This window comes from Haliaeetus albicilla, chromosome 11 (assembly GCF_947461875.1).
Source record: "Haliaeetus albicilla chromosome 11, bHalAlb1.1, whole genome shotgun sequence".
In the NCBI taxonomy this organism is placed as follows: domain Eukaryota; kingdom Metazoa; phylum Chordata; class Aves; order Accipitriformes; family Accipitridae; genus Haliaeetus; species Haliaeetus albicilla.
Genome location: NC_091493.1, coordinates 22,425,575 through 22,450,411, shown reverse-complemented (window position 1 = coordinate 22,450,411; position 24,837 = coordinate 22,425,575). Strand labels below are relative to the sequence as shown.

The 24,837-nt window shown below is 41.6% G+C and overlaps 1 protein-coding gene across 1 annotated transcript in view; it reads left to right on the top strand.

The window, feature by feature from the left end:
- The first annotated feature begins 7,126 nt into the window (after positions 1 to 7,126).
- The window catches only part of HTR7 (5-hydroxytryptamine receptor 7), a 40,393-nt gene continuing 22,682 nt past the window's right edge, over positions 7,127 to 24,837 (top strand). Inside the window, exon 1 of the mRNA XM_069796595.1 lies at positions 7,127 to 7,633. Within this exon, the coding sequence (XP_069652696.1) occupies positions 7,194 to 7,633 (440 nt within the window). The 5' untranslated portion in view covers positions 7,127 to 7,193. The remainder of the gene's footprint in view (positions 7,634 to 24,837) is intronic.

Sequence of the window (24,837 nt, the reverse complement as noted above, 5' to 3'; positions counted from 1 at the left end):
GGGGAAGATGAGACCTGGCTCTGAAGGAGAGCAAACGTGGCTCTGGGGAAAGTCTGACCCGGCTCTGAAGGAGAGCATACCCGGCTCTGAGGAAGATGAGACCTGGCTTTAAGGAAGAGCAAACGTGGCTCTGGGGAAGGTCTGACCCGGCTCTGAAGGAGAGCAAACGTGGCTCTGAGGAAGATGAGACCTGGCTCTGAAGGAGAGCAAACGTGGCTCTGGGGAAGATCAGACCGAGCTCTGAAGGAGAGCAAACGTGGCTCTGGGGAAGATCAGACCTGGCTCTGAAGGAGAGCAAACGTGGCTCTGGGGAAGGTCTGACCCGGCTCTGAGGGAGAGCAAACGTGGCTCTTTGCCAGTCTGCCCTGCCGAAGCAGAGCAGGCCGAGGCACACCGCTCTCCTCAGAGCCCGGTCTTGTACCCACCAGGTGGAGCAGTAACCTTGCTCGACTGAAGTATTTCCAGTTAAACTAGTTGAGCTCCATCTGAACACTGTCAGTAAAAAAAAAAAAAAAAAGGAATTCTCTTTCCTATGTTAGCTTAAAAAAAGTGAAATAAAGCCCCAAGCTGCCATGTCAAGAGATATCCCCTAACACGCAAAAGGACTGAGGAATTGTAATAGACCAATAACCAAATACACATTCACTGTGTTGCACTGTTATAAAAAGCACAAATATTGTTCTACCATTGATAAATAGCACAGAATATGTAAAATACAGGTGGTGATTACTGCTAGGGTTTTTTTTGTCTGGGGACTTACAGCAGCCACTGAAGACAATCCAACTTCAGGTGGCACTCCAGGGCCTCGGCCAGGCTGCGAGTCCTCAGCTTTCTCTTTCTTCAAACTGGGCTAAATGTTCATGAAGGGATGTCCATGGTGCGTCTGGAGCTCTGAATTCTTAATGAGGCAAAAATGCTTCTAACCAAGGCCAAGGCGTTGATGCTGCCAACTGCTGGCACATCCCTGGTTACGGGGTCTGTCCTGGATGCAGCTTGTGCCAGCTGTGCCTAGGGCGGACTTGTGGCTCCTTTCTACCGAAGAGATCGCACGATTTACAATGGATGACTGAGAAAAGACAGTGCCTTCTTGGCATGTTTCTGGCCTTGCTGTCTGATGAATTACATAGACCTGGGGCCGTGGTGGCAGAGAAGCTACTTGTGAGCTGCAGAGACCGGACTAGGAGCTCAGTGCAGCTTTGAGGGTCAGTAGAGAGCAAACGGTCTGCTGCATCTCCATGACAGGGAAAAGACACATCGCTCTGAAAGGGGAAAAAAAAGGGCTGGTAAATGTCTTTGTTCTTGCCACATCTATGGCAGCATTTTGTTCTTGACAACATTGGGTCAGGATACTTCAGTAAAGGAGCTCTGTTTTGGCCTATCTGTGTCTGTAAGGTGCTCGCCTATTACATTAGATCAGCCAGTACTGCTTCTCTGCCAGACATTCAAACAAGCTGCATAGCCTGAATGGTATTGTCAAGGCTTTTCTTTGATATGTGTGAAAATGGAAGAGCTCAGGGTATTATTCCAGGTTTTCTTGGACTGACTGTATGATGGAACTTGATTTAATTTGTCTAAATGAATGTAAGAAGCAATTCATAAACATATATCAATTATTTTTGAATGGCCCTACTGCAGCAGTGTTCAGAGACGTCAAACAGGATTAAGCAGCTTTTGTGTCTAGCAATACACAAGCAAAACAAACCTTTCCTCAAGGCACTTAAAATGGAGAACATTTAAACAGATCTTCGTGCAGAAGATCTGCAGAACCCTATTGCTGTAATTGTGTAAGAATCTGAGTATGAAGCACTTTCAGCATCAGGTAGCATGAATCGTACTCAGACCAGTGTACAACCTTATTTCCTACATTAATTACTCAGATCTTACTACTTTTGTTTAGGCCAGCCCCAGTGATCTACTTAAAACACCTTTGTGGTCCTCACTGTTAAGCCACAGGCTTCTAACATGCTTTGCTTCATCAGTGTCCTGAAGTCCTTCTGGTGGAGCCAGATCTCCTACCTCCAGGTGTTTTCTTTCTCGATAAACTTAGATCTCAAGGCAGTTCTTTCAGTAAATTTTTTATGCAGAAACCCTAACAATTCTTCTAATATTTTTTCAATGGGCAGCCCATGGTAGCAACTGTCAGATTTTTTTGCTTTAGTTCTGCATTTAACACTTTTAGGGAGCTAAGATATTGTTTGGTACTATCTATATCAGCAACTCAGTAACATGAATGTCACAGTCACTTTTATCATAACCTCAATAACCTCCTTTGTAAAGGTGCAGATTGAATTTTCAGGGATGGGAGCTCTGTTTTTCTGAGCGATACAGAATTTTTAGCATAAATTTCATCTTAATTGTTTGTTTTCTTTTCAGATGACAGCTTGCTGTTGTTAGTATTTGCTGGTTCCAAAAAGGGAAGACATCATTTCACATTTAAGTTGCACAGATGTGAGTATTTATTTTGACAATAATAAGAAATGCCAAAGATGAGAACCGTTACCTCTCTGTTTTACTGCCACAGAGTGGTGATGATTTATTTTCACAAAGACAAGAAAAGGCAGAAAAGAAAACTGCAGCTGCAACATCTTTGCTAGAAGTTGGACAAGAGTGTTATTTGCTAAACTGTACATGCTGGGAATAAAAATCGAGGTTTCAGTAATATTTGTCCATGGAATTCTAACCAGTCTCTGATAAAATATTCTGAACATTTTGACAACATATTTCCCTAAGGCAGAAGAAACATATATCTATACTTTATTTATTGTTCCCCAAAGCAGGTTCTCAGCAGTCTTATATTGGTTTCCAAGAAAAGAAGATGAAAACAAAAGGAAAGAAAAAAAAATTACAACAGACAAATGAAAACAACAGTTTATGAAGATAGACTGGCTCGAGCAGGGAAGGACAAAAAAGGGGATGATAAGAAAGGAGAAAGAGCAAGAAAAATTTCTTCTCTGTTTATTTATTACATTGCATACTCCTGTTGTGTTAGCTACCTGCCATGCATCCAAAACGGAATTGTTTAAGAAGAGGAATTTAGCAGCACCTTTAAGCTTTTATGCTAAGATGAGCACGGCTGTTGTTTTCTATAGGTGGCTGTGTGTGGGAAAGAGTTACCATGCCTTGCTGTCAACACTTTCTCCTCCACTGGTGAAGTTCTTGTGCTGCATTCCTTGACCCGTTTCACTCAGGGTGCTCCAAGTTAGCAAAGATCTGCTGTGTCAACAGACTCTGAAAGCATTAAGTCCTCTGGAGAGGGATGAAGGATCCAGAATGTAGTGCAATTTCTTTCAACGCAAGCACTTTGATAGATACAGTCTGGTGTCACTAAATCAACATGTGCTGCGGAAATTGTATCTCCTTTGCTAGCTCTGATGATGTCTATCTTACCTTACCTAACACAGGGGCAAAGAATTGATACCAATACCCACTGTTATATTGTACACTTAGTATGAAACACAAATGCAGAAGAAGTTATGTGATTAACACTGTTTCTGGAGGAGGGGAAAAAATCAAACAAAGAAGTTAATTATTTTTGGAGAGAACAGAAAATAAAAGAAAAATGTTCCCTTGCCTTTTTTTGTTGTTGTTAATCTGGAACATTTCTATATAACAAAAATGAAATATCAAATATGAGATTTGCAAATAAAGTACATTATCAGGTGTGAACAAAAGAATTTAACTTCAATAAGTGCATGAAGAATGAGGGACGAGGGCCTTAGCACAGATTTGGAGGTATACAGAAATACGAAGAGGCTTTTATACATAGAGAACCTAAATTACTCAAAGGACAGGCTGTTACTAAGCTCAGCCAGAAAACTGATTTGATGGTATTTATTGAAGGCTAATGGCAGGTGAAAAGGTAATATCTGGGGGGGGGGGGGGGGGAGAACAAATGTCAGCTTGTCATTCTTGACACCCAATCAGCCATTTATTTTATTTCTGTACGCTGTCTGGAACAGCATGTTAGAACTTGTAAATAGGGTCACTGAAGACAAAAGCAGGGTGTACACTTGGAATGATCAACTCCTACCTTAATATATCATTATTTTAAATACATAGGTGTAGTCTCATGGAGTGATGGACGGATGTTTTCTTTCCCAGACACTGGGGATGTGAAAGCCTCTAAAGCCCTCAAGGAAAGCACCTCACCAGATTCAGTCCAGCCCTGCAAACTGGAATGTTATTCTAGGTGTGTCCTAGTGAAAAGCTTTCAAGGAAAAGATTTTAGAGAGGTATCAGCAGCTTCATCTTGCCAAAGTTTCATGTTTTCTCTGCAGTAGTATGTAAACCCCTTTCTATAATGGTATGTAAATTGACTTAAATTGGTTTGTCTCTTCAAAGATAAGATTATGAGAGTAAATACAAAGAATGGTAACATATGACCTTTGAGAAAGAAAGAAATCAGGTGATTAACTTCCAATGAACTGTATGGGAATTTAAGGTACAGAGCAAAAGATGAGGCTAAAAATCCTCCTTTCAGGTTGGAATGGGTAAGAGTAACAAGCAAATGATCCTGCGTATCATCCACTGAGTACACTTAGAGAGTCACGTTCCAGAAATGTATTGAAGAGCTGTCAAGAAGAATGACTGATTTAATGAACTGTGTCAACACATTTGCAGGAAGCACCAGATTATAATTTGCTCTGCCTTAGTGACATTTTAAGTAACTGAAAAATTGCTTTTACAGTGAGTATTAAACTGTACAATGTTATCAGCTTTTATGATATGAATCTATTTTGATGAAAATTTACTCAGTCCCTATCTCCTTAGCTGTACTTCAGACACTATTTTTAAAAAACATATTCACACAACAAGGAAATACTTACCTTTCTCCACGTTTTGCCTTAATGCTTTAACTTATTTTGACGTACCCTTGCCATTTCTAAAGAGCTTTTTCTTCCTAATATTTGCTTAGCTGGGGAGGAGGGACAAAGTACCTGCTTTATCACCCTGGAGGGGTAAGTCACCTGAAGCTCAAGGCTCATGAACACATTCTGGGTGGTTAAACAGGGAAAGCTTTTATTGTGAGTGGACACAGTGAGGAGACTAACGAAGTATAGGAAAATAGGTGACTGAATAGGAAAGCACTTTCACCTTGATAATGGTCAAAGAGCTGCCCAACTAGATCTCATTCTTACCACGTAAAACTTGCTTATTTTATTATCTTAGTCAAATCAAGATGTGGGGGTGGAAGGGAAAGCAAACAACTGAACTCCCAAACCCTGCTCACTGCCTGCTGCATTTCTGACCAAGGAGACTCTGCCTGTGCTCAGATTGTGTCAGGCACATCTGACCCCAACCCCTCAGTCCCATGCATGCTCACAGGGGAGCTGGGCCAATGCAGAGTCACATATGATGGAAAGCCTGCTTTCGAGAACCGGTGATGCTGACAGAATAGATTTCATTAAAAACAAGAAATTCTGTGAGCCAAGTATGAAGCCTCAGTCACTATGGATTTATGTTTCTGTAGTGCCTATGAGTGTCAGATGAGTTTTTTTTCCGATAGCCGAGTACTTGTTAGGTCTTTCTTCAAAGCAGATTTTTAAGTGTGTATGATGTGAGCTCATACTGCAGCCTCTCTTACTGCTGGGCCACACACAGGGCTCTTCCCTCTATCTGGTGCATACTTAAATAAAACTTGCTACAGCATTGCTACCTGCAAGACCTCATTCAGCTATTGCTGCCGTTGCTTCGTGGTTACCAATACATCTGGAGTCACAGTCCTCCTTTCATTTTCTCTCTTTCTCTAGTTCATCTGGCTTCTGTGCCTTGTTGGAAATATAAGGGGACACTCAGGAGCAGGTGTTTCCTGTTTTTAATCCTTACTGTCTAGCCTGTTGCTATAGCAAGAGGTGTAATCTTCTGCTGGCATCCCATGGGTGAGTGGCTATTGGGACAGTTAGTTTTCACCCCACTTGGAGGCAAGACTACGACTTAAAAGAAGGGAGAAAGCTAGTGCGTCCCAGAAATGGGCTAGTATCCAAGAAGAGTTCAAGGAATCTGCGGGAAAAGCAGGTAATTCAAAGCGATGGGATTCTGTTGTTGGTTTTAACTTTACTGAAAGGAGTACACATGGAACAGTGAATAAATTGAAAATAATGCTAAAATAAATATTAATAAAAGAGAAAAAATAGGTAATGGGGTTCACGTTAATTTAGCAGGAAGGAGAACCTGCGAGCCTGAAGATCCGAAGAAATACTTCAGAGATGACTGTGTGGGTGGGGGTAGATCTCACAAGAGCGGCCGCTGTTAACTCCCCACGCAGCAGCCGGGGTCCTGCCGGACCCGAATCTTTCAGCACGCGCGTTCCGATAGCGGAGAGGGAGGCGGGTCTGAACCCGCCGATCTAGAAGCCGGGCTGCATGGCGGCGGGCACGCCGAGAGGCTGTCACCGCCTCCGGCCGGAGCAGCTCAGCCGGCGGGCGCTTCTGCTCGAGGCGTCCACCCGCCCGCAGCTTCTCGGGTGCGACCTGTATATCCCTGTAGGTATATGTATATGAAGTATATGAAGTATACGATGTATACGATGAAGTATACGTATATGATGTAGGGGGGTCCCGAAGCGCCCCCCTCCGCTTGGGGCGGCCGCGGAGGAGAAGCCGGAGGAGGGACCGGCGCCCGCGGCCGCAGCGCAGACGGGCCGTGGCGAAGGGGGGCTCCCCGCCAGCTGCCGCTCAGAGGGGGAGGAGGGAGGGAGCGGGGGGGGGGGGGGGGGCGGAGCGGCTCCCACCCCGTCCCCCGCCGCCGTCGGAGGAAAGCGGCCGCGGGTGGGAGCGGGCGGTGGGCGCGGGTGGGCGGGGAGCGGCCGCCACCCCCGCCCGCCCGCCCCTCGCCCCGCGGGCTGGGGGCGATGGCGCCGCGCCCGCCCGCCGGCCGCCCGGGGAGCGCCGCGGGCGAGCCCGGCGGCTCCGGGGGAAGTTGAAGGCTGGGCCCCCCCGGCGGGCCGCTCCGCCGGCTGCGAGGGGGCGGGCGGCGCCGGGCGCCCGAGGAGGAGCCCGAGCAGTCCGGGCGGCGGGGAGAGCCGGCGGGCGGCGGGGCTTCATGGGCAGCTCACGCCGGCACGGTCCTCGCCCTCAACGGCAGCCACCTCTACGGTAACCTCCGGGCCGCGGTCCTGGAGCAACGGCAGCCACCTCTACGGTAACCTCCGGGCCGCGGTCCTGGAGGACCCGCGGGCGCTGAGCGGCGGCAGGATGATCGCCGGCTCCTGGCCCCCGCGCAGCCTGGCGAAGCTGGGCCCGTCGCCCCCCCCGTCGGCGCTGCCCACGGCGAGCCCCCTCCCCGCCAACGACTCCCAGTGCGGGGAGCAGATCCTCAGCTACGGCAACGTGGAGAAAGTTGTCATCGGGGCCGTCCTCTCCCTCATCACTCTGCTGACCGTCGCCGGCAACTGCCTGGTGGTCATCTCCGTCTGCTTCGTCAAGAAGCTGCGGCAGCCCTCCAACTATCTCATCGTCTCGCTGGCCCTGGCCGACCTCTCGGTGGCCCTGGCCGTCATGCCCTTCGTCAGCGTGACCGACCTCATCGGCGGCGAGTGGATCTTCGGGCGCCTCTTCTGCAACGTCTTCATCGCCATGGACGTCATGTGCTGCACGGCCTCCATCATGACTCTCTGCGTGATAAGTATCGACAGGTGAGACCCCCGGCGCCCCGCCGCCCGCCCTGCCCTCACTCCCGCCGCTCCCCGCACTCCGGGGGGGGCGGGCGACCGGCACCGCGCCGCTGCCCGCGGCCGCCGGCGCGGGGGACCTGCCGCCAGCGGTTCCGCCAGGGCTCCCTTTCGCCTCCTCCGGGTCCCTTGGAAATGAGCTGTAGGCACGCTAAAAGCGCGGAGGGAGGCGAGCGCAAGCCTCGCAGCCTCTCCGGTTCGAAGGAGCCCGCCGGAGCAGTGCGTGCTGCCTGCCGCTGCCCCAGCCCGGGTGCCCGGTGGTGCCCCCGGGTAGCTTCCCGGCTGTCAGAACAAAGCTGGAGCTAGACCGTGTACCTTCGCTGTGGCTCCGGACAAAGAGCGGGGCCTCTGCAGCCGCTTTAAAGTCTGCAACGTATGTCTTTAAACTGCTTTATACAAGAGCTAGATTTGAGCTGATTATTCCGGAGCTGGTGCCGGTGTAACCTCACTGAGTTCAGCCGAGTTTTACCAGATCAGAGAAGGCGCAGGCATTATAGCTTATTAGGGTTTTATCATCATTATTCTAGGACAATCCCAGAACAGCTCCATTTCAACTAACAGAACCGCTTTTGACAAAGAGTGTGTTGTTTGAAGGAAGAAGTGCTTTCAAATATTTGCTTTTTAAAAAAATGTCTTCTGCCCTCTTAAAAACGAAGCTATGCTCGTTGACATTTAGTTCCTTCCAAAAGATACAGGCACTGGAGCAATAAGGAGGTGTATACAGACTGCAGAAGAGGATCTTAGGCATTCATTTCTCATGTTAAGGCCGCACCTGAGATCCCACATTTGCCCACGTCTAAGCTCTCCTCTGCAGAGGAAGGCTAACAGATTCCTGTATTCTGTGCAGGTCCCATTCTAAAGTAAGTTGCAGCCTGTAACTTCCCTCTTCCACAGCCTAAATCCATGCCAATAATTTTAGCATCTAGAGGGGGATTGTTTCCATTACAACTCAATGCAATTAGCAGACATTGAAGAACTTCCTAACTACTCTGTAGAAGTAGTTTATCAAGTCTGATATCCAACAGTAGCCTTGACTGTCTACTTCAGAAAGTTTTTGGAAAGAACTCTGCCTTAGGTTTCTGCAAAGAAACAGTCTTTCAAAAGAGTTTCCCACAATAACTGGAGGTTGTTTCATGCCAAGGAGCATCACAGTTTATATTAATTATTTCAGAACTATAATTTCTGTATAAGAAGCCCCTGCTCCAGTGCTCTTTATTTACTGACTTCTATAATGGCTAGCAGTTATCTGAATGCTGCAAAGCATCTTGTAGCAATGAAATCCACATACAGACTTTAACTGAGTATCAAAGGGTGGGATTATTTTTTCGTTGTTGCTGTTTCTCTTGCCTTGAAATTTGCTGCCTTTTAATTTAATTCCAGTATTGTAAGAAAATATGAATAGGCTTATCTACCTTCCCAGTGTTATTCACTGGTTTTCTATCCTACCTATTTTTAGGATGGGTGATTTTGTTTTTTCACTCTCTCCATATAAAGTATTTCCATTCTTTGATTGTTCTTGATGTCCATCTCTGAGCTCTCCACCTCCATTTCTAATAACCTTTTGAGGACAGGTTAACATAATTAAGCTTTCTTACCCAAGTAAGGATGTGTGACTGATTCACACTGTAGCACTGGAGTAATCTAATTTTACTTTTTTCATCTCTTAACATTTAAGGTGACTGCTATATGCTGAACAGGGGCTTTGGCTGAACTGGTCACAGTGATGATTACATCTCTTTCTCTTGCGGTCTTCTTTCCATTCTCCCTCCACTCCCCTGTCCCCCCAAAATACCAACAAGAGATATGGCTATGTATTTAGAACAGAACATAACCTATTATAAATGAATGATTTTCATTAACAAGTTCTGGTTTAAACCAGAATTATTCTCCTCTTGTCTTTGCATTACTACTTCTATCCCTGAATGTTTATTGAACAGGATCTCTTCATAATTCATTATATTGTTGACTACTCCCTACTTGAAATCAAGATTCTGTGAATCACGATGCTATAACCTCTGTCACCGCAGTCCGTTATATAGTTAAGATAGGTGATATCATAAACAAAAGGAGACAAGCCAGCAATTCATTAGCAAAATGTCTCTACCACTTGGCAATAAAGAATTAAAAAATCTCCATGATTTGTAATCCTATTTAAAAATAAATAATCTTATACTGTTGTAACACTGCTCAGTCAGGCCAAAGATTAGTTTGGGATGTTAACTAATCTTTGAATAGCATATATGTACAAAATATGCAAACTGGGGAGAAATGATGAAAATTAAATGTGAATGATGAAATGTTGCCAGTGTAGCATTGATTGTGATGGTGCTCTTTTACCAGCAGTTGTTCTTACACTTCTGTAGTTAGGAAAGCCTTGAATGATCAGTGAGGGAGATTTATCTCTGAAAATGAGTGCCTCTGGATAAAGTATTGTATGTGGTGCAGGAGCTGCAAATCACAATGTATGTAGTGCGTTAGAGGGTCAGACCATTTTCATGAGGACCATTTTTCCATGGGTTTGATGGAAACGCTTGCATATCTTACATTATCCAGAAGGAGAAGATCTCTGATGATAGAGCCCTTACTAACTCGGTGCAAAGAATACAAATACAAGATGAACCAGGAAATCCAGAAGCAGGGAAGGAGTGAATGAAATTCACCATCCTTCATCTTGGCCACTATCCTCGGTGCCATTTAGATAACTTAAACCTTGTAGAACAATTAAGTGTCCTGAGGTCACACAGGAGACATTTGTTTAGGGAGAAGGGTTAAGACAGAGCAAAAAGGAACATTTTTTGAATAATAATTATGAATTGAACTGCCACCTGGCTCTTTAGGACAGTTTAGGAAGCCTTTGTTGTGATCCAGTAAAGTATCTTCTGAAGAGAAAGATGAGGCTGTCGCAGGCAGTGCAGAGACAACAAATAAGTTGGATATTTTAAATTTTTCTTTGTTAAACCTCTAGGTTCTTCCTGAAGCAGATATGAGAATCAGTTGAAGGTAAATAGCTGAAAGAATGTTATTATTCAATTAATCTTAAAAAAAAAAAAAAAAGTTTGCTACAAACTGTTAGGCAAGATTTGTAAGGAGAGATAATATCTTTGGTAAACAAACAAATATAGCTGGTAAAAAAGAGGCTCTGAGGCCCTTCCAAACAGGATAAAATGAATAAATTGAAGAGGCTTTTTGATTTGTTTCCCTCGCATAAATATGTGCTACTCAGCTCATGCCACTGAGAGCCCTGAAATGCCAGCAGCTGGCAGGCCTGTTGCACACAGAGATATTTTGCTGTACAGCCCTTAGTAGCGGATACGTTTTCCGGCTGAATTTATCAGTTGGAAAGCTCTGAAAGATGCAGATTAGCATGGAGTCCACAAATGGGCTGGTTTCATGCTATTGAAAAAAAGCCCATCTTTTTTTTCCTAGTCAGACACATCAAGCACTACTCATGCTTTTTCAGTTGCTTCTACTCTAAGTTGTGTAAATGTTAAGACTGCAAAGTAGATGCTAGTATGCTTTTATGGGGATCTCTAACTTTGCACAGGATGCACAAAAAAGAAGCTAGTCTGAAAAGGTCATTGTATTATCCACGAAGAACTAAATTCTTGGAGATCATGAGATAATGACCATAACGATACCAAGATTTAGACTATTATGCTTTTCTTCAGATCATATCTTTCCTTTTATTTCACAACATGAAAACCTCCACAGATCTTTATCAGGGTGATCTGAGATAAGCATGTTATTTTTGAGGTATCCCTATCTTATTTAAGCCTCCACTTTGGAAGAAGACTCTCTGCTTACAGGCAGGTCTGTCAGAACTAAAACAGATGTGATGGAGAGACAAGAGTATTTCTCCTTTTCAAATTTTGTAAGGATTAAACAGGCTAGACAGCTTGATACCTGGACAATCAATACTACCTTCACTATACTCACCATTCATAACATGAGAGGTAGCTCTGGTGAAAGGTAGGAGTTATAGAGACTTTGGCAGGATAATTGTGCCTCGGTGAATAGTAGCCTTCTTTAAGCATTTCTTATTAGTGTGTTTGGTTTTTTTTCTCTTAAGGCTCCACTTTTCCAGTTCTGAATGAAATAAATTATACCACATTTAGATTCCTTTACATTTAAGAGTAAGTGAACATTGGGAGTGAACTATGAGGGACGGATGCAAACCACATCTTAGTGGGTGAATGAACATATAAAGGGAATTAATTGAATTTAAACTGGTGGTGTTTGCATGCTGATTCATCATGTTCTTCTGACCCAAGATAGCTACAGAAATCCTGTTTTGGAGAGTATCCACTGCATAACTGCATAAGTAGCAATTTTTAATTCAATTTAAAAATAGCTCTTTGGCTTAGAAAGTGACGAAGTAACATAACTACTCAGATACAGTTGACGAATTATAACACTTTCCCGACACCCACACAAGTAATGAAACACTTTTTGGGGAACTTTTCCAGTCTGTATCTTAGCCAACAATTTGTGAGTATTCCAGACTTCCATTAAATTGATGAGGATTTAGAATTTGTATGCAAATGATAGCAAAGCAGGCCTTTTTCATGATCCTGAGATTGTATACACAAGGATCAGTTCTCTCTCTCTCGCTGTTTAGTATCTTTTGCCACACTCCAGGTAGGTATGAGTACCTATGCTTCACCTTAGAATATGTCAGTCCCTAAAAGCTCACCCATTTCCAGTGTCCTTGGTGAGTGCCAGGGAACTGAACAGGCCTCAGAGTGCCTCACAGGAAGAACTGGGGACTAAATTTAAATAAAGACTTAAGCACTTTCAGTAGAATCCAGGCATCTAAATTCTGCCTACATCCAAAACTGATAATGTGACCTGAAAACCCTGTCAGGGATTTCCTAAGCCTAATGGCACCTAAGACCCCTGTGTATCTTCCCTTTCAGTATGAAACTCTTCTTCTGCTTTCAGGCCATGGGTGGAATAGGCTGCGGTCTGTTCTGCCAGCCCTGCTCAGTTCCTTCAGAATATACATGTAGAATATACATATAGAGATAGATATGAAAAGATCCAGTATCTAATATATTTTGGATCTAGAATAAATATAGGCACCCACCAGCAGTGCCCCCCATGAGATTTTGTTCATAATATATATTTAAACAGAAATAACTGAGGAATTGGGAAAAACCTAAAAGGAACTATAGAAAAAGTGTGTGATGGAGTTACTGCAATTAAGGTCTATATTGCAGAAGAAAGTTTTGGAATCAGTATGGTAGCTAATTCCTAACCACCACCAGCAGCACAAGAACTATTCTTTCCATTATTCAGCCTGATAAACAACTCTTTCTGAGTCTGTAAATAACTTGTCTAGCTTATGGAAAAAAATCTGTAGATTGATTATTCTATTGCTGTTATATACTGGATGCATTTAAGTAGTGTTACTGAAAGGGAGTCATGAAGTGTGGAGATGCAAGATAATCTAGAGGTGGCAGTGAAAAGTGACTGCAATTGGTAATGTTCCAAGGTATGCATGAATGGGTAGTTCAGTCGGTACCAGGAGATTTGCAATTGCACCGCATTTACATGAAAGCCTTTTTTTGAAATTGGATGTTGCCTTTTCCCCCTGCATTTGAAACTATCTTCTGTTTGCTCCTACCAGGATTTAACACTGGATGAGTTTTCAGAAGTGATTTTGGGGTCTCTAATTCTTGGGGGTTCATCCAGACATTTCAAAGGAGCCTGATAGTCAGAGGTAAGGGAACACTAATTCACATTTTTGCCAAGCAGGGCATTCTGGAGATGTTTTAAAAGTGATTTTTTTCCTGTCAGGGTCACAAAAATAGTTTGATAAGTGAGGTTGGATTTGCTTCAAGATTCACAGGAAAAATACAGTTCTAGAAACACTCCTTTTAGGTTTTGAAGGGAGCTTTCAGAAATATCTCCTAATGTAAATCACAAAAATGCAGATACATATCATACTGGCATGGTGTAGTGTAACCTGTGTACATTGGTATCAAACTATATTTTCCTGGAGTGTTTTTCTTGAACTGAATGAGTATCATAGAATGAAACATCAAAGAATTTGTAGTCATTATACTGTGTTTGAAGCAAGGTTATTATATCACTGGTAGCATGCTCTCACAACCTTCTAGAGGAACAGAAATTAATCAAGGGATGTTCTTTGACTTTTCTAGAATAATTTTCTCTGAAACTTATTGATAAAAATCCCTGTAAATTATGTAGGGAGAATATCTGATTTCTTTAAAAGAAATCCAGTATTATTTTTCATATCCTTGTTGAGTTTGAAACATTTTATCAGAAACATTTGTGGCAACTTTTGGAACATAATATCCCATTTCATCTGCAGTTGATATTGTACATATGGTGCTGTCTTTCATCTACAAACACCTCTTTTTTTTTCCCCTCTCAGTATATCACACAAAGATCTGGTCCTTCCTCTGTGGACTAGGAAATCTGAAGAGCGAGCTGGCCATTGTAGGTCTTACATGAACATAAAAGAGCTTGAGAAACAGTTTAGTCTGCCAAAGTGCAGTTGTCATACAGGAAAGACTGGGGAGGAAAATTACAAGTTCTGGTATCTGAATGTACAAAGCACGAGCATCATAAAGCAATGCTCATTGCACTTTTGTCCTAATGGTCACTACTATTTGTAAGGTGAGGATAATTTCTTTCAGCTGGAAAGCTTACAAGTTTTAGTTTTCCATGTTGTACTGGATAGCCAACTATTTCTAAATGATTGACTCATAGTATATCTATTCCTTTGTATACTGAAGATAGAAAAAAAAGACAAAATTTTCTGAACAAACTCTTATGACAAAGGTTAAGTTTTCCTTTCCAAAAGACTCCAGTAATGAAATATGTCATAGGGAAAATCTGTTTCTATTCTGTTTGAACTAACACAACAATATTAAAGAGTGCAGCAGCTTTGCTTTTCTTCTTGTACCTTGCTGTTTACTCAGGAGGCTTTGTATAGAACATCTAGATTATCTGATGATATGGGTGGTTCTGTACATGCTAGCATGTATACAAAACAGGTAGTGATTCACCTCTAACAGTAAACAAGTTTTTTGGGTAATGTACAGACAAGAATGAAATTTCTAATAGTGCCAGCTGTTCTAATAATATGCAGAACTGAGATGTGCAGGGAAATCAAGTCAGTACTGAGTATATTCTTTCTGTCTTTATCCTGGCCCCTGCTATGAAATTGTAAGCTAGCACAAGAGACCTCTGAGGGGGGTTAACATCATCGTGGACAGCTATTTCACTGCAAAATGGTCATGATTGTTGAAAAAACAACCCAAAACACAAAACCAAGAAGGGACGTTACAAAAATAACTTTTTTTAAAGTAAAGAGAAACCAGGGTGAAGTCTATTCTTAGAGGTACATTGTGTCTTGATGAGAAAGCTGGCAGCAAAGTTTTTTCCTGAGATATATCAAGGAAATGGGTGGTTTTTTGGTACTGTCAAAAACTTGAAACCAAGTGTTTTAGCTTGTGGAAGTGTAAGTTAAAAATATAACCACAAGGAAAGTTAGTTATCCATTTTCGTTTATGGTTTTTTATGTTCCTTTAAGGAGATTGTGGGAAGTGGAGGTAGACCCACATGAAAGGTAACACTTTTCTGATATTGGGAGCTATTTGTCCTGCAGGGTGTAGCAGGTTGAGGAGCAAGCAGCAGCTTGCCTTGTATTAAGTGGTGGAAAAACTGCTCAGGGACCAAGGGAGACTGGGCAGAGTTTGTCGTATGTCAGACATTCACTGAGTTGGGTAAAATCAGAACTGGAAGCAAAGGCTTGCCTGCAAGGGCACTGTTCTTGTGGGAGAATTGTGTACAAATCTTTTTACTCCTAACTCACCATGTCATGAGTTTTCTGTATTTAAACAGATCAATTTTCTAGTTTTCATTTAAATAAACTTTGATTTTTTTGAGTTGAAAACTCTTCAGTCTTTTGGTGAGAGCTTGTTATTGGAGATCTAGGCAGACACATCATGAGGTGTCCTCCCAGTAACCTGGCGTACAGCTGTGCCATCTTCACTCCCACTGAAGAATACTGATCAGTAACCTTGCTGGCATTGGAATCATCATTTCTCATCAGCTATACAAGTACCTGCAATCAGAAATATGGCATATTGCTGCTGCAAGTTAAATTGAGCCACAGATACAGAGCTTTTTTAAAGTACATTATTTATAAAACTGTTTGCTTTTCATGAGAGATGTGTTAGAGACTAGGGACAATGTATTTCTACATATGGTTTGCAGATTTCCAGAGAGGGACACAAAAGGCAAAAAACCCAAGTCTGTTGTCAGTAGTGTCTGTTACTAGTTAAAGGACTGTTCCCATACTAGAAAATGTAGGGATTTTTAAATCAAAGTAGAGAATAGTGGCCTAGAAGATTTATTCTGGTAACATGTATTTAGAAATTGGCAATAGGCATAAAAATGAGAAGGTGAAAATGGAAGGCATGAGCACAGATAACGGAAGTATATGCTATTATCTAAACTTATTGTAGAATTTGCAACGTAACTATCATCATGAACACAAACCATGAAAACACATTGTGATTGTCATGAAGTATTTCAGATGCACAGCACCATTTGCCAGAATAATTTTCTGTAAGTAGTTTTCCATGTGGGGTGTTAAATTTTGTTTATTTGCTGTAGAAGTTGACATTTAACAAATAGTTGAAATACTAAATCCCTGAACAAAATCAGAGTATGTTCTCTGGCCACAAATTACTTGGAAATATTTATACCCATGACCCAAAACAGCTGCTGACAAGATGCAAAGCTTTCCTTTAATAGTCTGATAAGATGTTTTGATGCTAAAAAAAGCACAGCTTTGGCTCTAAAGACTTAATTTTTGAATTGTTATGTACTGCAGTTTCCCTTTTACTTTAAGAGTCTGCATTCAGAGACCCACTTCTTAGCACAAGCAGTTTTAGCAACAATACCGATTGTAGTCTCTCAAGAGTGTATTGTCCCATATTAAAAAGCTATTTTTGCTAAACAAGTTTGGTCATTAGCAGAACACAATCTTCATTTTTTTCAAAAATAACTGAAATTAAAATAGCACAGTGGACTGTTTGCCTGTGAATTAAACAACACAAGAAGGAGCTTAACATTTCCAAAGCCTGAAGCTTCTACACTGCTGCCCAAGTGTTGAATTGAAGGCAGCATCTTATCAAATATCCCAAACACCTGCAGTTTGCAGTGAGCTCCCTGAGATCTCCACAGGCTAGCTGTGGTAATTCATCTCACACTGGTGCCAAAGTTCTGCTCCTTAAATTCAAATGCATGTTTGAAATTGTCAGCCTGGCAATGAGGACTGATATTATTGGAAGCTGTAGGCATAGCAATAAACCTTAGGTACTTTAGTCTTTATCCACATAAAGTTGATGCCACCATATCTCAGAAGAACCTTAGAGTTGCCATCTTGCTGCTCAGAAGGAAAGGAAAATAGGAAGGAAAGACATACTTGCTGAGAGATGAGAAGAAGGGCCTCCTTCCGCTGATCCCACTTATTTCACTGCTTTCATGTGTGGTGTAGCACCTGTAAAATGAACAGAGAAGAGAGGTCTGGGAACCTTGATAATATCCAAATCCCGTTACCTTTAAAGACTTTGGAGGAGCAGATGGTTTATCGTCAGCTCTATCCATTTCTGTTTTAGCATAAAGGTGTAACTCTAAATTCTGAGGAACACGAAAAGGCATTGTAAAAGAATTGTGACACCCTGCCCCCCCACCCTAAGCTGGACAAATGGTCATCTGTGGATAACCAGTAGTTGAATCTGGCCTCAAATTTTGTCATTCTGTACAGAAAGCCCAGGGGAAGAGGGCCAGAAACTCCTTTCTTGACAGGAGAAAAGCAAAAGGTTTATTCTGTAGATTGGATGTACTATGTTTTCATGCCTGTGAAGCTGGTGGTAGCAGTTTGTGTTGTGTTGAAATTTGTTCTATATTTTAAAAATATTTAGTGTTGCAGATTTTGCATGATTTTAAGAAGGAGGAAAATTACGAAAGATGCTGCTGAAGGAAAAGAAACTTGTTGTGGGCAGGCCCTTATTCAACAAGACAAAGAGGACACATTATCCTGGCTAATCTTTTTTTTTCAGGTTTCCTGTCTAGCGATCAATAAGCTCACTTGGAGCTGCCTTTGCAAAAGTAGACCTGGTGACATCTGAAATGGGGAGTATGGACTTCTGGATTTGGATTAAATTTTACCAAAGCAGCAAGCTGGAAAAAGCCAGCTACATGGAACCACAGCCTGGCAGGTCTGAGCAAGATCCAGGAGGTTCAAAGTTCATTACAGTAGAGGACTGGCTAGCTGGAAAGAAGTAGTGTCCGTTTGGCCATTACGTTCTTCATTCTCAAACCTGCTGGTAAAAAATGAATAAATATTGACAAATGAACTATTAAATACTGTGGTAGTGAAGGGCTGAACATACAGTTTTATCCACTGCAATTTGGGGTTTGCTGCAGTCATTTTTCATCACTAGATGTTTCTCCCCTTCAATCTTCTCCTTTAGTTAAAGGGCACCTGGGACTGTGTATTTAAGGATTGAGTGATTGCAAAGGGAAGAAATATTTGTGAAGTAATATTAAATTCCTACAAATTTTCTATTTCCAGTTTATAGAGGAGAGCTTGATCTGACCAATTTATTTATTGAAATTAAATTCCAAAATATCACTGAATGAGACATTTTCTGAGGAAAATGACAGCAGGCAGGAGGATTACATGTGAAGGGAGAACTTGGGATCTGGTATATAAGTAAGCTGTAAATACATATGTTAGTTAAAATGAGTGCTAAGGAAATAAATGACATATGGTTAAGAGATGTAGTAGCTACAGTAGACCTCACATTGATTGACATGAAAGATGATGAGACATGATAACCTCATTCTGTACCACATACTGAGCAGACAATATACTGCTAAAATATCAAGAAATGGTAAATAAATATCTGTTCGTATAAGTTACAGGGAAGGAATTGCCTTATTTTCTTCTGATAAGTCCCCGTTCCAGAAGTTTCTGTTGGAAAGGACTGTGAATAGCAGTTTTCTAAAAGGTTTGTGAACTGCAGATACAGAATTTGATCTAACCTCCTGCCTGCCTTCCTTGATACCTTCCCCTCATACTGTGCTCTCTCCAACCCACCACCTCCCCTTCCAAAACAGGTTATGATTTCTTCCTACGATAGGACCTATTCATATTAGGAAGCGAGACATGCTTTTACTACTGTGGAGGACAAGCAGCTCCAGAGTCTGCAGCTTTAAAAAAATACTGGTATTGTAGAGAATCAGAATGGGATGTTCTGTTATAAAAATATTGTATAAAATTGAGATGATTTTGCTAGAATTTTTTTTTTTAAGTAAAGCAATTAGAGTTACTTTCTGGTGATGTCCTCTTCTGATATTTCAGAGGAAACTAGTTTTGTATGTGAAAAGCAGGGTTCAGTGCACCATTGTGGTTCTAACCAGTCAATTCAAGATAAAAAAACTTTTGATTTTTCCTCCATAAAATTCAGAATGAAGGCCAGTTTTAAAGCTTTTCTGAAACACGGCGTGGCTTTTTTCATTGTTCACACAGCACTGCTAGATACTTGTCAGTATGTGACTTGGAGCAGAGGTAGCTTATTCTTCTAGTGCTTTGACTAGAGTCGTACTTAGTCACTCATACTCTGGAAATTTATCACAAACTCCCTACCTCATGTTTTGGGTAGTTTGGTTGTTGTTTTTTTTAATTGACTCAGCTTTACAAAAATTCTTTGCTTTGTTTGCTGCTATTCTCAGGTAAAGCATCACTGATCTAAGTTAGTCAGCCAGAATATATTGGTGTTTGAGGACATAGTGTCCTCTTTCACCTTGGACTTTTTTATGAAACAGAATTATTTAGATGCTTTGGCTGCTTCAGTACCTCAGCTACAGTCCCAAAGTTGCCATTTCTCACTTTTATTCCTTTAGTGGGTTTTCTTTTTGCTTTCAGACCTATTTGCATTAAGCATTCCTTTGTGAGAGGATTACATTAGTGAAAAGTGTATTTTACGCTGAACTACAATGACAATATTTTAAAAATATTTTTCAGGAAAGGAGTGAAATTAAAATCCACGGTGCCCACTTTCTGGGAACAGTAGGTACCTCTAGCTGACATTTCGACAGGTAATATTATAGTAAAACCCAGACTCTATACAGACTCTATACAAGATGCTTTGCACATCCCAAAGTTTTAGAAATAAGACTTCTAATTAAACCTACTTAAGACTTAGATTTTCCTGTGTCTCTAACACAGTTTATTGATATACTGTGGTTTTTTTCCTGCTGAGCTTGGGCAAAAAACCTAAAACTTGAGGTGAACACTTACAATTTTTACATACTTGATCCAGCAGAACATAGCAAAATCTTTGTGTGATTTTTGAGAAATTCAGATCTGCCTTCACGCCAATACAGTTATGGACAAAGCCAAAAACATCCAAGTAGATTAATTCTGTGTTGAGGTTCACCCATAGTGACCATAGAGGTGTTCATTAGGGCTTTTGCAATATTACTATCATGGAGAAGCAAAGAGGAGAATTTGGACCAGGTCCTTCCAGTATTTTTCCTGTCTCTTTAGAGAGAGGAAGAGAAAGAAGGGGGAGGAGGGAAGAGGTATTCTAGAGGGGGTTGTTCCTTATGTGCTTTGTCAGGAGATATTATGTTTAAATTGTTTGTATTCAAGGAAGGAAGAGAGGGGACATAAATATCAGCACATTTAAATAGCTATTCCCTGGAGATACTTTGTTTTAATATAGTGGTATTATCAGTTCAATGGGCTGTGATTTTTCATTTCATTCATCACTTATACTGTGGAAGTTTCTGAAATGCTTCATTTAATTGTACTAAAGACATCAGTCATGATTTTCTAGTTAAAGTTGTAGGAGGCTTTCATTTTGAAACACCATTATAACTTTCAAAATAATTCCTTTTAAGCTGATGTTTAGTGTCAATCCAAGTGTGACTCATGTAGTGAAGCTGGAGAAAATCACCTTAGCCATTTCTACTTTACGGGAGTCTGACGAGGATTTTCTTTTTTAAAAAGACAGTTTTTCATAGCTCTGAAATCAAGCCCCCTCACATTTTAGTTGAAGGTATCTGTTAGCTTACCTCAAGTAACACAAAAACCCCTGGTTATGCAACTGAAGCACCAACCTTGGCTTGTGATGACCCAATGATCAGGGTCTATAGGCTTATTTTGTTGTTCTGGGCAGGCCACTTAAGCTGCTTCTAAAGTGACAGCCTGGCATGGTCAGGGCAAACCCTGATACTCAGGTTCCCTGATCACCCAGAGCAGAGCTCTCTGCAGCTCCCTGTGTTTAGGCTTTCTCCTGCAAAAAGCAAGGGGCACAGGAGGCCTGGCTCTTATGCCAGTATGGTGCCAGGGAACAGCCAGAGCGCTCGGCTGGGCGCAGGGACTTGGGAGTGCTGCGTTTTTGTATTGTTGAACTGGACATCCCTGTACTGTTTTGGCAACCTCCTCCTCCTGAGAACCATCTAAAGGCCTGGTGTCCCGTCCCCAATCTGAGTCTCCACCGCTTGTCCTGAGAAACTCTCCAGGCTGCCTCAGGTGCACCCACCTAGGCACCCTCCCACGTGCAGGCATGTCTACAGGCACTCAGTACCCTTTCTGAAGGTCCCTCCTAGACTTTGCTCTGGTTTCAACTTGTTTGTAGCACATACATCCTGGGATCCACCTCGCTGCCAGATGCAAAGGAGTCATCTGGGGGGTGTGTGTGTATGTGCCCGCACGCACATGGAAGAAGAGAATGGCAGACTGATATATTGGCCAAAATATAGACACAGATCCTGTGGGCTATCAGCCTGCCTCATTGCTCACCTAAGGGATATTTGTGCTGCTGTCTGGCAGAGTACAGAACTGAGAGAAAACACATTGCAATTTTTATTACAGCCTACTTTTGTGCTTGCACAGAACAGGACAGTTCCAAGACTGAGGCATGTCTGGTGGTTGTCTCCTGGCACATCTCCTCTGGCCTGGCTGAAACCAGCAGGCTGGCCTGGAATCATGAGAGCTCATCTTTGCCACAGGGCATGACCAGTCAGGATATGGGAGGTTGAACGATCTGAGCTCAGTTAATAAGTTGCGAGTTTGAGAACTAAAACCCTTTCTGAAGGCAGTAAGGGGGAAAAAATAATAGGTAAGAAGTACTGCAGACTCTGACAAAACTCTGAAATCTTCATTGGCTTTGGCAGCGCCCCTGGGCATGAGGGAGGTAAGATGGGGGGAACCCGAAGAGGAAAATGAGGACTTTCCAGTTCCTAATCTGCAAAATGTATTATTTTCCGTTGCTCTGTTTTCTTTTGCTCAGGAACTGCCTCTGTTAAACAGAGTAGGGATTTCATCTCAGCTGATGCTTCAAGAAACCACATCTTTTCTTAAAGTTACTCTCCCCCACAGGAAAGGCAAAGCAGCAAATAAACCTTTTACTATCAGCAAATATCAACTGTATGGAGTGCTTCTGCCTATCAGCTGGGCAACTTGGGTTATCCTTATGACATCCAGCTCTCATGCTTTTCTCTACTGGTTAGCCCATAGGATCAAATTAAGTTCAGGGAGTTGAACCTTATCTTCAGTTGCATAGGTGGCTCAGGCCAACGAGCAAATGAATCATCTAAGGCTTTAGATCCTCTAAACATGTAGGCATTCAGCAAAAGATTATGGTTAATGCCTGTCTTCTGACAGACTGTAATTGCCAGAAGGACAGTGAGGTTTATTGTACAGGAGATAGAAATGCTTGGGAGTAAGCATCAGAACATGAGATTAACTCCTCAGGAACTAAGGCCATCGTAAAGATGACTTCTAGTGTTAAAGCATTCCTTCCCAATTTCTTTGTTATAAAGAAGAAAGAATAGAGCTATGTAATTTCTCCTCCAGTGCCTTACCAGCACCCAGTGGTCCATTCCTTCATCCAATCCATTCACTGTTTCAGATTATCTAGACTGATAAAAGGAGGAAAAACGTAAGTATCTCCCAGTACATCTCTTTTTCTCTTGAGTCCCATGTAACACCATTAAGCAATATTTCAAGTCAAGCCTTATTCCTCCTCAGTAGCTTTTGGACTATATGCATCCATGCTCAGGGTCTCCTCTGCTGCTCCTCAGGCTCACTGCCAGCGCCACCTCCCTCCAGTCATGGCAAATCATTTACTTGTCACCCTCAGATTAATTTTTCCTTTTCAGATTCAACCAGTTTTCTTCTATCATACATGAGATAAAACCTCTTTCCTAGCTTTCTTCCAACCTGAACTTTTTTACTGCACACCCAAACTCAAAAAAACATTGCAACACAACCAGACAGAAATAAATGAGAATGTGACTTCTCTTTAATTCTTTTCTAGAACAAAGCTTTTCCTGTCTTAGTCTTCTCAGATAGTATCAGAAGGCTAAAATATCTTCTTTACTTCCTCAAAAAGGGGCCAGGCATCTTGTAATAACTTAATAAAATGAGATACTGCATCGTACACATAAAGATGAAAAAAAAGTCACATCAGTGACAGACATTAGTCTACATGTAATTAGATACTAGACAGGTACAACAGGTGATATGATGCAAATGCACTGCATTTGTTTCTATGAGTCTAAAATATTTTGGAATAATAAAAAGGCACTCAATGTGGAATAAACTGAAATGTGAATTTTAAACAAGATAGTGTTTTCTGATATAAATCACCTTACTGAATATAGCAACCAACAGCCATTTTTGAAGATGTTTTGCTTTTCCTTTTTCTCTTTAATTGATAAAATGACTTAACAACTAGTGTAAATTATACCATTGAGTATGAAGCTGTAACAGTGTACAACGGCCTGGCCTTCTGTACTTGTGAAGCAGTTGTGTATATACTATGATGAATACCATAAAGAATTTTTCAGTGAAGTAAGACATTGCTTAAAAAGCCTGAGAAGCCCTTCTCTAGGGAATATTCCTGAAATGTTAGTAATATGTATTGTGAATTGTACTTTATCCTATATTTTGATTAATATAATTTTTTACTTTTGAAAAGAAAGAAAAATTTAGGAAGAGCCTTTTGACTCTCTTCTCACTTCTTCTTCCACAAAAAAATTAGATCCATGTTAAATAAAGGGAATTTGCAAATCTATGGAGGGGTGAAAGGGCAGAAGTGGGTAGTGTGTCCCCTGACACAGTTACATATTTTCTTTTAGAAAAGCATGAAATTATTTTTTATTTTCCCTCAGCCTTGCACATTGTTGAACAGTGTAAAGACAAATGGATTCTTCCTATGTGTGACTTGCCCAGATTTAGAGAGCTTTTGAAGTGTTACAGATTATCTATCAAGAAGTGGGGTGAGAAGCACTTTCGAGCTCTGTATATAATTGATCTTATTGCACTCAGTAAGCAAACTACACTTATATACAGGAAACCAGAGATGATGAAACCCACAAAGATGGAGTTCAGACATTTTGAAAAAATTTAAAAATAGGAAGTCTTGCATTACAGTGTGCAACTTAATTCTAAATATTTTGTTGCCAAAACCTTTTCAGTTTTCAAATGCATTTAGATTCTAGGAGACTGGTGAAGGATGGAACGGGCTGAAATCCATTTCCCTTCTTATGTGTCCTACCTTTATGTCACTGGTGAAGATAGAAGAAAGGAAAATATACAGGTACTGTTTTCTTCAAAGGCAGTTAATGAGAGTGTTTAGTCTATAATATAAAAAATTTATTTGGGTAATTACAAAATATTGCCTAGGAAATACATTATTATCTACCATTCAGGCAGTGTTGCAAGATAAACATCAGCAACTGCATGTTTCTTCCAAAAAACATATTATTTGCAGTGGAATACTAAAGGCTACCAAACTGTTTTGTCAGGAAGCTAAGAACAAGGCGGTGACCAGTGACAACTAATTTGACAGTCATGCAGGGGTAAAATGAAAGACAAAGGATGAGGACAGGTAAAAGAAATTTGCCAAGGTCTGAAAGGAAAGAGGACTATGGTTTCAGAAATTATGACTAACGTAATAGAAGTTGAATGGAAAGACATTGCACGCCTCTTTCTGGCAATACAGTTGTTATATATTTCTTAGAATGAGAGCAGAATACATCCCCCCATCTATGGGATGGATGTCTTAGATCAGTAGGCAAAAAACAAGAGAGAAAAATACAGAGCT